General features: G+C 49.8%; 3 protein-coding genes across 3 annotated transcripts; 1 reads left to right on the forward strand and 2 right to left on the reverse strand.

The window, feature by feature from the left end:
- Positions 1-2,351: 2,351 nt before the first annotated feature.
- MSY001_0632 (uncharacterized protein) lies at positions 2,352-3,768 on the reverse strand (the record flags this gene model as incomplete). The annotated part of the gene is made up of 3 exons (XM_018885704.1): positions 2,352-2,854; positions 3,071-3,425; positions 3,691-3,768. The coding sequence occupies 3 exons, from the start codon at positions 3,766-3,768 to the stop codon at positions 2,352-2,354; spliced, it is 936 nt and encodes a 311-aa protein (XP_018739251.1).
- Positions 3,769-6,990: 3,222 nt separating this feature from the next.
- Positions 6,991-8,778, forward strand: MSY001_0633 (uncharacterized protein; the record flags this gene model as incomplete). Its single annotated transcript, XM_018885706.1, has 1 exon — positions 6,991-8,778. The coding sequence occupies one exon, from the start codon at positions 6,991-6,993 to the stop codon at positions 8,776-8,778; it is 1,788 nt and encodes a 595-aa protein (XP_018739252.1).
- A 797-nt stretch (positions 8,779-9,575) lies between these two features.
- MSY001_0634 (uncharacterized protein) lies at positions 9,576-11,947 on the reverse strand (the record flags this gene model as incomplete). Its single annotated transcript, XM_018885707.1, has 4 exons — positions 9,576-9,642; positions 9,782-9,936; positions 10,489-11,822; positions 11,887-11,947. 4 exons carry the CDS (start codon positions 11,945-11,947, stop codon positions 9,576-9,578), a joined length of 1,617 nt encoding a protein of 538 aa, XP_018739253.1.
- Between the last annotated feature and the right edge of the window lie 88 nt (positions 11,948-12,035).

Below are 12,035 nucleotides of genomic sequence, written 5' to 3' on the forward strand. Positions count from 1 at the left end.
AGGCCATTGTTAGACGACGTCCAATGTACTTGAGCTCAACTGTTCCAGCTGCAATGAAACTTCCAGGAATAGCGCATACAGCAAAGACCACCAGCTGTTGATATTGTTCTGAGAGGGAAGAAGTACCATCCGATGTGTTCCCAATATCTTTCAAATAAGTTGCGATAAAGGAATTGTAAAGAGGATAACCTAGACCAATCAAACCCCAGCATAATGAAATCAAGATCGTATTCAGTGCCATCTTCCGAGAAGCGAACAATGCTGCAATAGGAGCAATCTTTACCTTCTTCCAGGACTGTCGGAATTGACCGGGAACCCACAATGAGTCGCTCCAATTTCCCAGCCGATTAATTCTAAGAGGCTCGCGAACCTCAACACTAGCCTCAGGCTCTTTTTTGGCCACCTCTTCGCTCCTCCGCTCTGTGTTGTCATTATTGATCTTCTCGATACGGCCATATTTCGCATTTTTTAATTGTTCAAAGGTAAGGCTTGTGGTTCGCTTGTTTTCTTTTGCGATGTACAAGATAACTTCATATGCTTGTTCTTCTCGACCTATTCCGAGTAAGAATTTTGGTGATTCAGGAATAGGGTACACAAAAAATCGAATGATCCACATGACCATCACTGATCCACCCAAGAGGAACCATGAGTATCGCCATCCCCAATTGTCGGCTCGTGGACAAGGTGCCCCATTTTCAGAGAGAACGTCCTCACAATGGAAATTCGTGATGAATGCCCAGCCGATCAACGCAGCATACAGCTGTCCCAAACACCAGAATAGGGAAAGGAACGTGAGGATCCACTGCTGAGGACCTGGAATGTATTCGATGAGCATAGCTCCATCCACGGGAAGGTTTCCTCCCAAACCTAGACCTAGACATCCCAGCAAAACACAAAAGGTCGTGAAATTATTTGATCCACCCACTGCAATACCGAAAGCAGCAGAGATGAATAGAGTAATATTCCAAGAGGGTCGTCGACCGATGATATCTGAAAAAAAACCCCAAAACAAAGAGCCGATTAGTAGTCCAACATATAGGGAAAAGGTAGCCCACTTGGCGGTGTTTTGGCTGGAAAGATTCCATTCTTTGTTCACAAGCGTTAGCGACATACTTAAAATTTCGAACCAAATATTGTCTGCCAACCAACCAAAACCAGCCAGAATGATCAGCTTAACTTGAAACATTCCGAAACCAATTTCTTCATGGATGGCCTTGTTCATTAACGAAATTTGACGCTCATAATCGACGGTCACACCCACTTCTTTAGCAAATAAAGTGTGACTGTCTATTGATTCATTATCGCAACGCGCCTCCTCTTCATCCCCGATTTTCCTCTCATGACTAGTTTCTACCTCGTCGATAATCACTCGGGGTGTCTGTACTTGTTCTGAAGCATTCATAAGGTCATGAATAGATGGAGGTGGGGGTCCACTGTTAGTCTCCTCTAGAGTGGCCGGAGCCGGTAATGTTAAGCGCCTATCATTATCTTAATACCACGTGACCCTGTGTCCATCTGTAGCATCTTGAGCGCGTAAATGAGCTCCATTGCCATGCTACTGGTCCGAGGCAGCTTTCGCTTTTCTTCCACCCAGTCCATCAGGAGCCGTTTTCTGACATCCCAGGCCAAAGGTATCACAAAAAACACACAATCATGGGCAGAAAAATTGGCCACGGCACGCTCTGATGCCTCTAACGGGACACGCACGACAGCCTCTTCTAATTCTGCCAGGCACGAAATGCCTGAAGTACAGGCGCCAAATCCGATGAATGAGAAATCGAATGATTCTCTGAGCGGGAGAAATTGGGAAGCCGGTTTTGATGGCATAGGCGTAAAGCCTTTTCCTGCACAAGTGGCAAGAGTCTTAAGCGAACCTATTGACAAAGAGGATGTTGAGATCAAACCAGACGGCCTTTTATATCTCCCCGAAATCAAATATCGTCGCATCTTGAACCGAGCATTTGGCCCGGGGGGATGGGGTCTTGCTCCACAGGGCGAGGCGGAGATATCTCAAAGCATCCTTAGCCGAGAGTGGATACTTATTTGCCTAGGGCGGTTCGTGTCTACTGCGCGCGGAGAACAAGAATTCTTTCGCCCCACTGGTATCCCGACCGCCAACGAGGGTGCCAAGTCCAATGCACTTATGCGATGTTGCAAAGATCTCGGCATTGCTTCTGAGCTATGGGACCCTCGATTCATCCGTCAGTTCAAGGCCAAGTATTGCGTTGAGGTATGGTGCCAAACGGCCGATGGAAAAAAGAAACGTTACTGGCGCCGCAAAGATGACGAGCCGTTCGCCTACCCGAACAAAGAAGTCGGTATTGTATCACGTTGATGCATGTTTCTGTAGACTACTTTCGGCGTTTACTTATACCCGACCTTGCTTTGCTACGATAGGCACCCGCTTCGACCACGTCATCATCACGATCGCGCTCATCTTCAAGATTTTGTGCCTGTTTCCGCTTGCGGCGACCTGCCCCACTGGCACCTCCGAGTCCTTTCTCCTGAATTTCTCGGAGAGCAACTCGTTGCGCCTCGCCCACTCGCTCAGAAAGTAACATGATCATTTCACGATCCTTCGCACCTGGAAATTCTTCCAACTTCTTACCAATCGCTGCTTCTATCCGTTGAAGAAGCTCCACGTCATACTGGGTCACTAGCGTAACACTGCGGCCCTGGCGACCGGCACGTGCCGTACGTCCGACGCGGTGGATATAGTCTTTCGAATGCGTAGGGATATCAAAGTTCACGACCAAGTCAACAGCTGGGATATCAAGTCCTCGAGCTGCGACATCTGTGCATACCATAATCGAGCGTCCACCTGACTTGAACTTGTTCAATGCGCCCAAACGTGCTGTTTGTGACAGTTGTCCATGAAGAGGAATCGCACTAAACCCTAACAGACGCAGGAGCACAGCAAGTCGCTGAGCATCATGTACTGTCCGCGTGAAAACAATCACGGAGTGACCTGCTTGCTCATTCGCCAAATGAACAAGGTAGGTGTCTTTATGTGCAAAGGGCATGAAGAGATAGTATTGGTGCAATGTCGATGCCGTCGAATACTTCGTACCAATCTCTACTCGGACTGGGTTTCGCAAACTAGCGCGCTGCAACTTGGCCACCTTTGTCGTCATGGTAGCACTGAAGAGCATCGTGCGGCGTTCCTTCGGCATGTTTTGCAGAAGTTTATCAATGATCGGTCCAAAATCAAGATCTAAAAGTCGGTCTGCTTCGTCCATGACAAGGTATTTGAGGCCACGCAAACTGAATCCCTTGGTGTTTTCCAGATGGTCTTGTAAGCGGCCGGGTGTAGCCACAATCACATGAGGGCGTTTGGAAAGAGCAATGGCTTGGGTCATCATATCCATACCACCAACAATTGTAGCACAACGTGCACCAATGGTAGCACCGAGGGCCTCAATTTGCTGAGAGATTTGATACGACAATTCACTGAGATTAGTGGGCAATCACCTACCGAGTGGGGGCAAGTATACAAGCAAAGTACGGCTTGGGATTATCCCAAAGCGCTTGAAGAATAGGTATACTGAAAGCTGCCGTTTTTCCGGATCCTGTTTGCGCTAGGCCAATGACATCACGACCCTGCAGAGCCTCAGGTATAGCTTTGGCTTGGATGGGGGTGGGGTGTGAAAAGTTCAATTTTTCACATGCTTCGCAAAGGGGATCAATCACTCCAAGTTCTTTGAAGGTAGAAGCATGTTTCTCCTCCTCTTCGTCTTCAACACCTGCTTCGTTCCTTGGATCGGCCATAGACATGACACGTACGTGCAAGGATCAGTGCTATGGAATCACGACGTGGCAAAATTTTGCCCTCCACGTACTGCACGTGGCTCCATACTATATGGCCCTTCCTTTGGCACAGACGCATTGGTTTACCACCATCATGCCTTCTCCATGGGAAACCTGGCGTCAAGACTTTAATGACAAAATGGACCGCTGGGGTGAAGATAAACTGAACCTCCGTCCAAATCACTCAAAGCCTTTGCATAAAAAGAACGCTACCTATGAGGAGCGTCTTGCTCGTATGAGGTCAGGTGGTGGTGCAGAGGGTGCCGTCCTTGGACAGACATACCATCGTTCAGTGCCTCCGCCGCCACCACAACCCATATCTAATGAGAATTTATATGCACCTGGGAGCTTTTCTGTGCCTACATCTCAGGCGCCTCCTTCCTCAGGGGCTCCACTGCACTTGCAATTTTCCCGTTTCACTGACACTGACAAGCAAACCTTTTTTGCTCTTCTGGACGAGTATTTCGTGAAAAGATCGTCTGGTGGTGATATGTGGTACGTATGGAGGGTCATTCATGGATAGACAGGCTTGATGATGACTTTGATGAAAAGATTCTTACTACCATTGGCCATGGCCTTTGTTCTACCGTATGCAAAGCACCATTTGCTTCTACATCTGTCGAAAAGGTTGGTGGGGATCCCGGACAGCTATGTATCAAACAAGTAGATGTGGATGTGCAAAATGCCCCTCACAATATCGAGCATGAAATTGCCCTACTCCAGCGTCTTCGTCACGATCATTTGGTGCTAATGCTTGCTTCTTTCACATCTGAACCAGATCATTTCACGACGATATATCATATTGCAATGCCACTCTATCCGTATACCCTCCCTGAACTTCTTAATCAAGAATGGATGTGTCCCGGCGTTACAGATTTTTCCATTCAATCAAAAAACTCTCGATGGACACGTATCCTGGGGGCCCACTCTTTTTCTTCTTTCGTACATTACTTTGCATTGCAATTAGCTGGTGCTATGGCTTATCTTCACCAGGAACGGGTTGCTCACCGCGATATCAAGCCGGCCAATATATTGTTCGATACGAGTGGCCATCTCAAGCTAATTGATCTTGGTGTTGCGTGGGAAGACGGGGTGCAAGAGGCGCCTCCTTTTGTCTCCAAGGAGAAGCAGAGCCGGTCCGATTGCGCACAGATCAGCGACGTTGGAACCGGAGCCTTCAGAGCTCCTGAGCTCTTGTTTGCCCCTCAGCACGGATACGATGCATATAAGGTGGATGTCTGGTCTTGGGGTGCTGTTATGGCATCTTTCTTTACAGACTTGATTGAAGTCGAGAACGAAGAATGTCTTGGTCGTCCCAATTTTGCGTCATGGGAACGTGAGCTATTCCCAGATCGCCTCAGCGAAGAATGCCTGGAGCATTGGCTACCACGCACATATAAACGCTCTACCTTGTTTGACTCTTCGCGTGGTGATATTGCTCTTGCATGCGATTTGTTTAAGGTTCTTGGATTGCCGAGCGATGAAGCTTGCTGGCCTGAGGCAGCTTTTTTCCAGCCGCCCTTAGCCCAATTCCCATTTGTTCACCAGTCTGCTAAAGAGCCTTTATTCGGTCGCTTACCACACTGGCACGCACTGGCACAAGATACATCGGCGCCTGCCCAACGCTTGTATGTCTTTGTTAAAGAATGGCTTCCTCGAATTTTGTCCCTCTCCGCTAGTCAGCGTCCTACTGCGGCCGACCTATATGCATCTCTAGCGAATTCATAAAATGGCTGTGGTGTTTCTATTAGTTAAATGTGTGAGTGAAAAGCCACGGCTCGTCTATGTTCAAGATCCCGAGCGCACAAGATTCATGAAACGCTCTGACTCGCTGCACCCATTGGCTTGAAATTGGTCTAAGGCTTCGGGAAGCTACTCGTGAGCGTTCTTCACGTACCCATTCCTTTATCTTTGATATCCGTTTTGAATTAACTGGATGTGTTGACAACAATGCCATAGCAGTTTCTGCAATGCCCGATCCACTTCTCTCGCCTGCATCCATCCGTTGCCTATTTGTAAGAAATTACCACATACCAGAAATAGACCGCTTCATGGGGGTCATAGCAAGCTTGTGACATGATACGAAGCCCTAATTCATCGGCTTCGCTTTCAATTTTGCGTGAGTTGGGTAAGTTCATCACTAGATTTAACAGGATCCGACTTAGTCCGATATCTAATCCCATCATTTCGAGAATAAATGCCGCGGCGAAGAGGACTTTGGACCCAGCTACCTTTTCAGCTGAGTGTCTCGCTAGCTGATGAGAAATTTCATGAGACATGACGGTGGCTAAGCCAGCATCACTTTGGCACACAGGCAAAATACCAGTGAAGATAAAAATATGCCCTCCAGGCAGCACGAAGGCATTCTTTTGATTCGGGTCTTGAATCACATGAATAGTCCATTGTGTAGGCTGTGCGTCGTGTGTTCTTTGCATATCGAGCTTTTCACAGGCACGAATAATGCGTCTGGCTACGCGTTCCACCTGATGCACGGCAGGCGATGAGGATGGCAAGATTTGTGCGTGGTACTGCTGGAGGGTGCTTTGGAATGCTTGCTCACCCATTTTTCGCTCCTCCTGTGCGGTTATATCGATGAAGCGCCAGCGTCCTGTAGCGGGCACCTGCTCGAGATGGAATATGTAGTATACTCCAGCGCCACCGAGAACTACAAGTAAAAGAATCAGTCTTGGATGATGTCCAGATTGAATACCACGTAACTGAGGACCGTTGCCAACATCTGCGTCGATACGCATGGACTTTTGTAACCGCACAGGTCTGCGCTGACTAGGTAGTCCCGGCCAACGATCGCGAGGCAGTCCTTGTTCCTTCCATTGCTTTTGCATCCTTTCACGAAGTATCTCGGCAAATTCTTCACCATGACTCCGAGGAACCTGCCTACAAAATAAAGGGTCCGAATGGAATCCTCTGCGACTCACCCGCCGTTGTATGCTCAACCATGAACAAGGATCTGCAACCAGACGGACTCTTGGCAGCATGGTTATCATGGTTGGTGCATCGACAGCTTGCATATGCAGTGCAAGGCGATGGACCTCCTGATTCGCTCAATCAAACACCGACTCCCCCCTTTTTCGATAAGCCAAATCCAATTTGAAAGAGATTTTATTTGTAGGTAACAGTGTACCCGTTAGCTTCATGAAGGCATGGAAAGACTCTGAGGCGAATATGAACAGTGTTCTAGCGGCGAAGTCGGGTTCAAAGGCCAGTCAAGACAAGATGGAGAAATCTGATGGATTTGATGGCAGTCTACATGTTGAGCATCAACATGTAAGCGCAATTGATCAAGATATGGATGACGACGATCTTGCTCTTGCCAAGCGCCTTGGCCATCGATCCGAATTTGCTCGCGAATTCAAAAGCTTTTCGACGATCTCCTTTGCCTTTGCCATCATGGGACTTGTGTCATCAATAGCCACTACTTTCAACTCACCTTTTACACTAGGAGGGCCTGCGTCTACGGTGTGGTGTTGGTTCATGGGCTCATGCTTTAACTTAACACTTGGGACGGCTATTGCTGAACTTGTTTCGGCGTATCCATCAGCTGGTGGTCTCTATTCAGCGAGTGGTCTTCTTGTGCCCAAGAAGTACCGTGCTTCTGTGGCTTGGACCACAGGCTGGCTCAATCTTACCGGTCAAATTGCTGGTATTGCAGGTACCGAATGGGGTCTTGCTCAAATGATATATGCATGGGCATTTGTCATATCAAATGGTCAATTTGTGGCCACGAAGTACGAGACAGTAGGCTTGTACTTTGCTCTACTGGTCATTCACGGCATCATCAACTCCCTGGACTCAAAGACCCTTGCTCGGATGACAAGCTCCTATGTGATCGTAAATATTGGGATTACTTTTGTGATTATCATTACTCTGCTTGCTCGGACGCCTCTTCATGAAATGCATGGCGCTGAGTACACGTTTACTGAGACGGTCAATACATCTGGTTGGCGCGGCCAGGGCGGAAATGCATTGGCCTTCTTGTTTGGTCTTTTATCTGTCCAGTTTGTTATGACAGACTATGATGCTACGGCGCATATCTCTGAAGAAGTGCACCGCGCGGCCATCGCAGCGCCTGTTGCTATCTTGGTTGCTGTTGCCGGCACTGGTATGGTGGGCTGGTTGCTGAACATTGTGCTGGTGATTTGTTCGGGCAATGTCGCTGATCGTGACAGTAGTTCGTGGCCTGGTGGCCTTGCCATGGCTGAGATCATGGCGACACGGATTGGCAAAGTCGGCTTCCTTGTCATTTGGCCCTTTGTGTGCCTGGTAGCCTTCTTCGTCGTTACAACTGCAACTCAAGCGAACGCTCGCTCCTTTTATGCCTTTTCCCGTGACCATGGTTTGCCAGACTTTGGTCTCTTTTCGAAGATCTGGAAGCGCACTGGCACAACAGTGAATGCTGTGTGGCTTGTCATTATTCTTTGTATGTTGCTTGGATGCCTTGGCTTTGTGAATCAGACTGCTGTAAACGCCATTTTTGCTCTGGCTGCATTGGGTATGGATATGTCGTACTTGATTCCGATTGTGTGCCGGCAGATTTTCCAAAATCACCCGGAGGTCATGTTTGAGCCTGGTCCCTTCACTTTGGGCAAAGGCTGGTTTGGTCGTATTGTCAATCTAATTGCCATTCTCTGGACATTGTTCGAGTGCACAATTCTAAGCATACCTACAGTGATTCCCTTGACCGCCGACGATTTCAACTATTCGTGGGTCATCATGACGGGTGTATTGTTGATATCCACTTTTTGGTACGTGGTCCATGCCCACCGTCATTACCATGGACCTCGCAGTAGTATGAATCCAGACATGCTTCGCAAGATTGGTGTGGACGCTACTGAAGAGGTTGAAACAGCTCCGCAGAAGAATACGCAGAGGCTGTCAGGGAACATATTTCATCGGCGGCAAAAGTCTCAGTCCCATGAGACTACCACGGACTCTGCACAGGAGAATATGTAGTATAGTACTAAAACATGAATGCTTAAAGGTAGTCATCTAATTTTCAGCGATGAAACGTAGCTATAGAAACATATGAAAGTATCAACCCCAGTCACAATGGATTCTCAGCAGGACGAAAGGAGCGCGAATCATCCCACGCAAGATAGAACATTAGAAATCCGATTTTTCTTCTAATGGCTGTTTCAGACGTGCCTCTAGGCGAGCGTGGCGTTTCTCGAGTTGCGAGAATCGCGATTCAAGTCGAGCGAACCGGGACTCGTTTGCATGTGCTTGTTCGAGAAGACGTTGTTCTACAATTTCTTCCAGTACCTGTTTTGATCTTTGCAATGTCTGCAGGATCGTATTGCTTGCATTGATCTGGTGTTCCAAGGCCATCAAAAGAGCTCGGCTGTCTGACAGCGAATCATAGAAGCTGGAAAAGAGCGACAAAAAGCTTCCTTTGTTCGGTGGTGAGGTATGAAGCGCTTCTGTACCGTGGCTTGTGTCCACTGGTCTCGGCGCATCACTTGACCGATGATAAGGGAGTGGTACATTGCAGGAGTATGCCGGTGACCGCGGCGGTAGGGTTGGAGACGTACATACACGAGATGCCCTATCCGACGTCGGCATATAGCGCATTTCGGGGGTTGACAGAGGTAGGTATGAGGGTTTTGTACACCACGACTGGGCATCATAGTGGGTTTTGTCAGAAGGGACAAGTAAATGGGAAGGAGGTGGAAGTCGTGTTTCATGGGTGAATTGATGTTGTTGTGGGGGAGCACTCTGGATCAACGGTTCTCCGGCTACCAACCCAGGGATTATGTCTCCTTCATGTTCTGATAGTTGCAGAGTGGGTACCCTTCCTGAAGCCGGGTGTCCACGTCGCTGAACAATAGTAAGATGAGGGCTAGAGGGGTGAATTTCATGAACTTCTCGATGTCCGATAGGAAAGTCGTAGACTCCGATCCTTGCTTGCCGCTCTCCCCCTTCCTGAGGGGCTTGCTGTGGATTCCGCTGAAGCGACCGTTTCTCTGCCGTAGGACCTAGCCTATTTGATAGCCGGGTCAGTTGCAAGGGCTCGTCTTCATTCTCCTGCAATAGGATACGGGGTCTTTTGTATGGATGAGCGCTAAAGATGGCAGGGGACGGAGTTTCCTGCGTATCAGCACTTGTGTTCTTCTGCATAGAAGCGATGTCAACTTGTTTTCATGAATGCAATAAGTAGATGCACTGCTCGTCTCGGAAGAAGACGTGCGGCAACACGTTCATTTGAACCCTGCAGAAATATTCCAGAGCTTATGTCATCACAAGTTCCTCGCCTTCAAATTGTTGATTTATCGACCTGACGAACTAGAGCCTTTCCACCGAAACTGACAATCCAGCGAATCGCGCGGCTGTCACGGACGGCCACCAAACTTCGGTCCAAAATTGTGCCTCCGTAGGTACACTAAATGTATCCTCCGCCAGACACGCTCGCAGAGCTTCATTCGTCGCTGCATTCCTGTAGAGGGTAGACGTGTGCTGCAGCGACCAAAAGGCACCTGCAAGGGCGTAGAGCTCAGCTTCAGCAGAAGGGTCGTCACAACATGTGCCACGAAGCCATACTGCTCGCGCGCAGCCTACAAGTAGAGTCAGATCTCGTTGTAAGCTTTCCCAACCCCCGTCTGGGATGGCATGCGTGAGGGCCCTTCCGAATACCAGCGTGTCATCTGTGGCAGGGCATACGCTCACCTGATGGACCCACATAAGGCCGTCGTCAGCGAGAGCGCGTCTGGCATAAATGCGGGCATTGTCGAGTAGTTTCGTTTGGTTGGACTGCACCACGTCAAGGACCTGCGCCAGGGCGTTGTGCGCTCGAGTCAGAGAAATAGACGACAATTCTCCATACATGGAGGCGCGCGTCCTGGAAATCTGCGTGGAAGCATTAAATGGAGTGGGAGCAGGCGTGTGAGGAGCGACCCAGGCTGATAAATTCTTAGGTGCGAGCGTGGGGGCCGATCGGGACTCGGGCGCTTCGAACGGCGCCAAGGCAGCGAGCATACATTTGGCGGCACAGGTCCCTAGCTCCCATGCTCGCGCTGCCGAGTCTCTGTCACCTCGGAGAAGGTAGTCGATGCGCAGGCGTGCCAGCGCATGCGCGTGGTTTCCTAGCGCGCACAGATCCTCCACGGCCGCCTCAACTTGTTCGACGCGTGCCTCTGAATCGGTGCCTAGGCGTACGGATGTGAGAGACTGGGCTGCTGGCGGTGTTTGAAGAGCCATTTGGGCCTGTCCTAGGACTGCCGCTTCGAGTGCCTGCCATCCTTCGTTTGTGGGCCATACGTCCCATTCTGTCGCACGCTGAACCTGGGTCAGCTGAACCTCGATGTAGGCTTGCTGCAGCAAGGCCACCTGCCGATCATACGCGCGTGGAAGACTTTGCGATGCGCCAAATCCGTTAGGAAGTGCATGCACATAACTCTGCGCAAGCTCGATCAAGGACTGCAGCGAAGCGACCCAGCGATCCAGGGTTGGGATATTGCAGGCATGGGGTAGCAGGTCGAGGCCGCACTTGATTTGGTCGTTCCATGTCTCGACCAACGATGCGGGAGTCACGAGTGACGACGAAAATTCACTTTGCTGGGCACCTGTCTTTGACGGCGATGGAGGCATGGCCGTTGGCATAGAGGAAGCTTCGAGAACCATACGCTGTCCAAGTGCGACCTGCTCGAACCAGTGAGCGGCCGCCACATAGAGCGGCACCGGCATAGCCATAGAGAGCGTGGCTGCATCAACGACAGGGGCTGTTAGCGCTTGACAGGCTTCAAAACTATCTGTACAGCCAAAATTGTCGACCAGTTCCGCCAGTGCATACAGGGCATAGCCACCGTTTGAAAGTACGTCCAGAGTAGTGGCACTGGGTATCCCACCGTCTGGTATCGGTGCCAGCTCCAGCGCGTGAATGTAGAGACGACATGCTTGAACAAGAGACTCGTGGGACTCTGGCGGCATGAAAAATTGCGTACCAAGTGTGTAGTGAATGCGCGCTGCATTGTACCGTGCATCCACAGAGGCGGGCTCAAAATCTGCAGCCCGCTCGTACCACAATAGGGCCTGACCGTAGTGCCTAGATGAGTGGCAGACACGTACCGTTGGGCTTTGGCACCGAAGGCAAAGCGTTCACCTCGCTCCTCTTGGTCGACACCTGCATCCATGCATGCATCGAACGAATCAGGCTCGCGTGGGGCCCGCAGCACCTTCCTTGGCGGCATGGCCGTGGACTGTCGGCTGCACGTATC

The sequence above is a fragment of the Malassezia sympodialis genome, genomic scaffold (genome assembly GCF_000349305.1).
Source record: "Malassezia sympodialis ATCC 42132 genomic scaffold, msy_sf_3, whole genome shotgun sequence".
In the NCBI taxonomy this organism is placed as follows: domain Eukaryota; kingdom Fungi; phylum Basidiomycota; class Malasseziomycetes; order Malasseziales; family Malasseziaceae; genus Malassezia; species Malassezia sympodialis.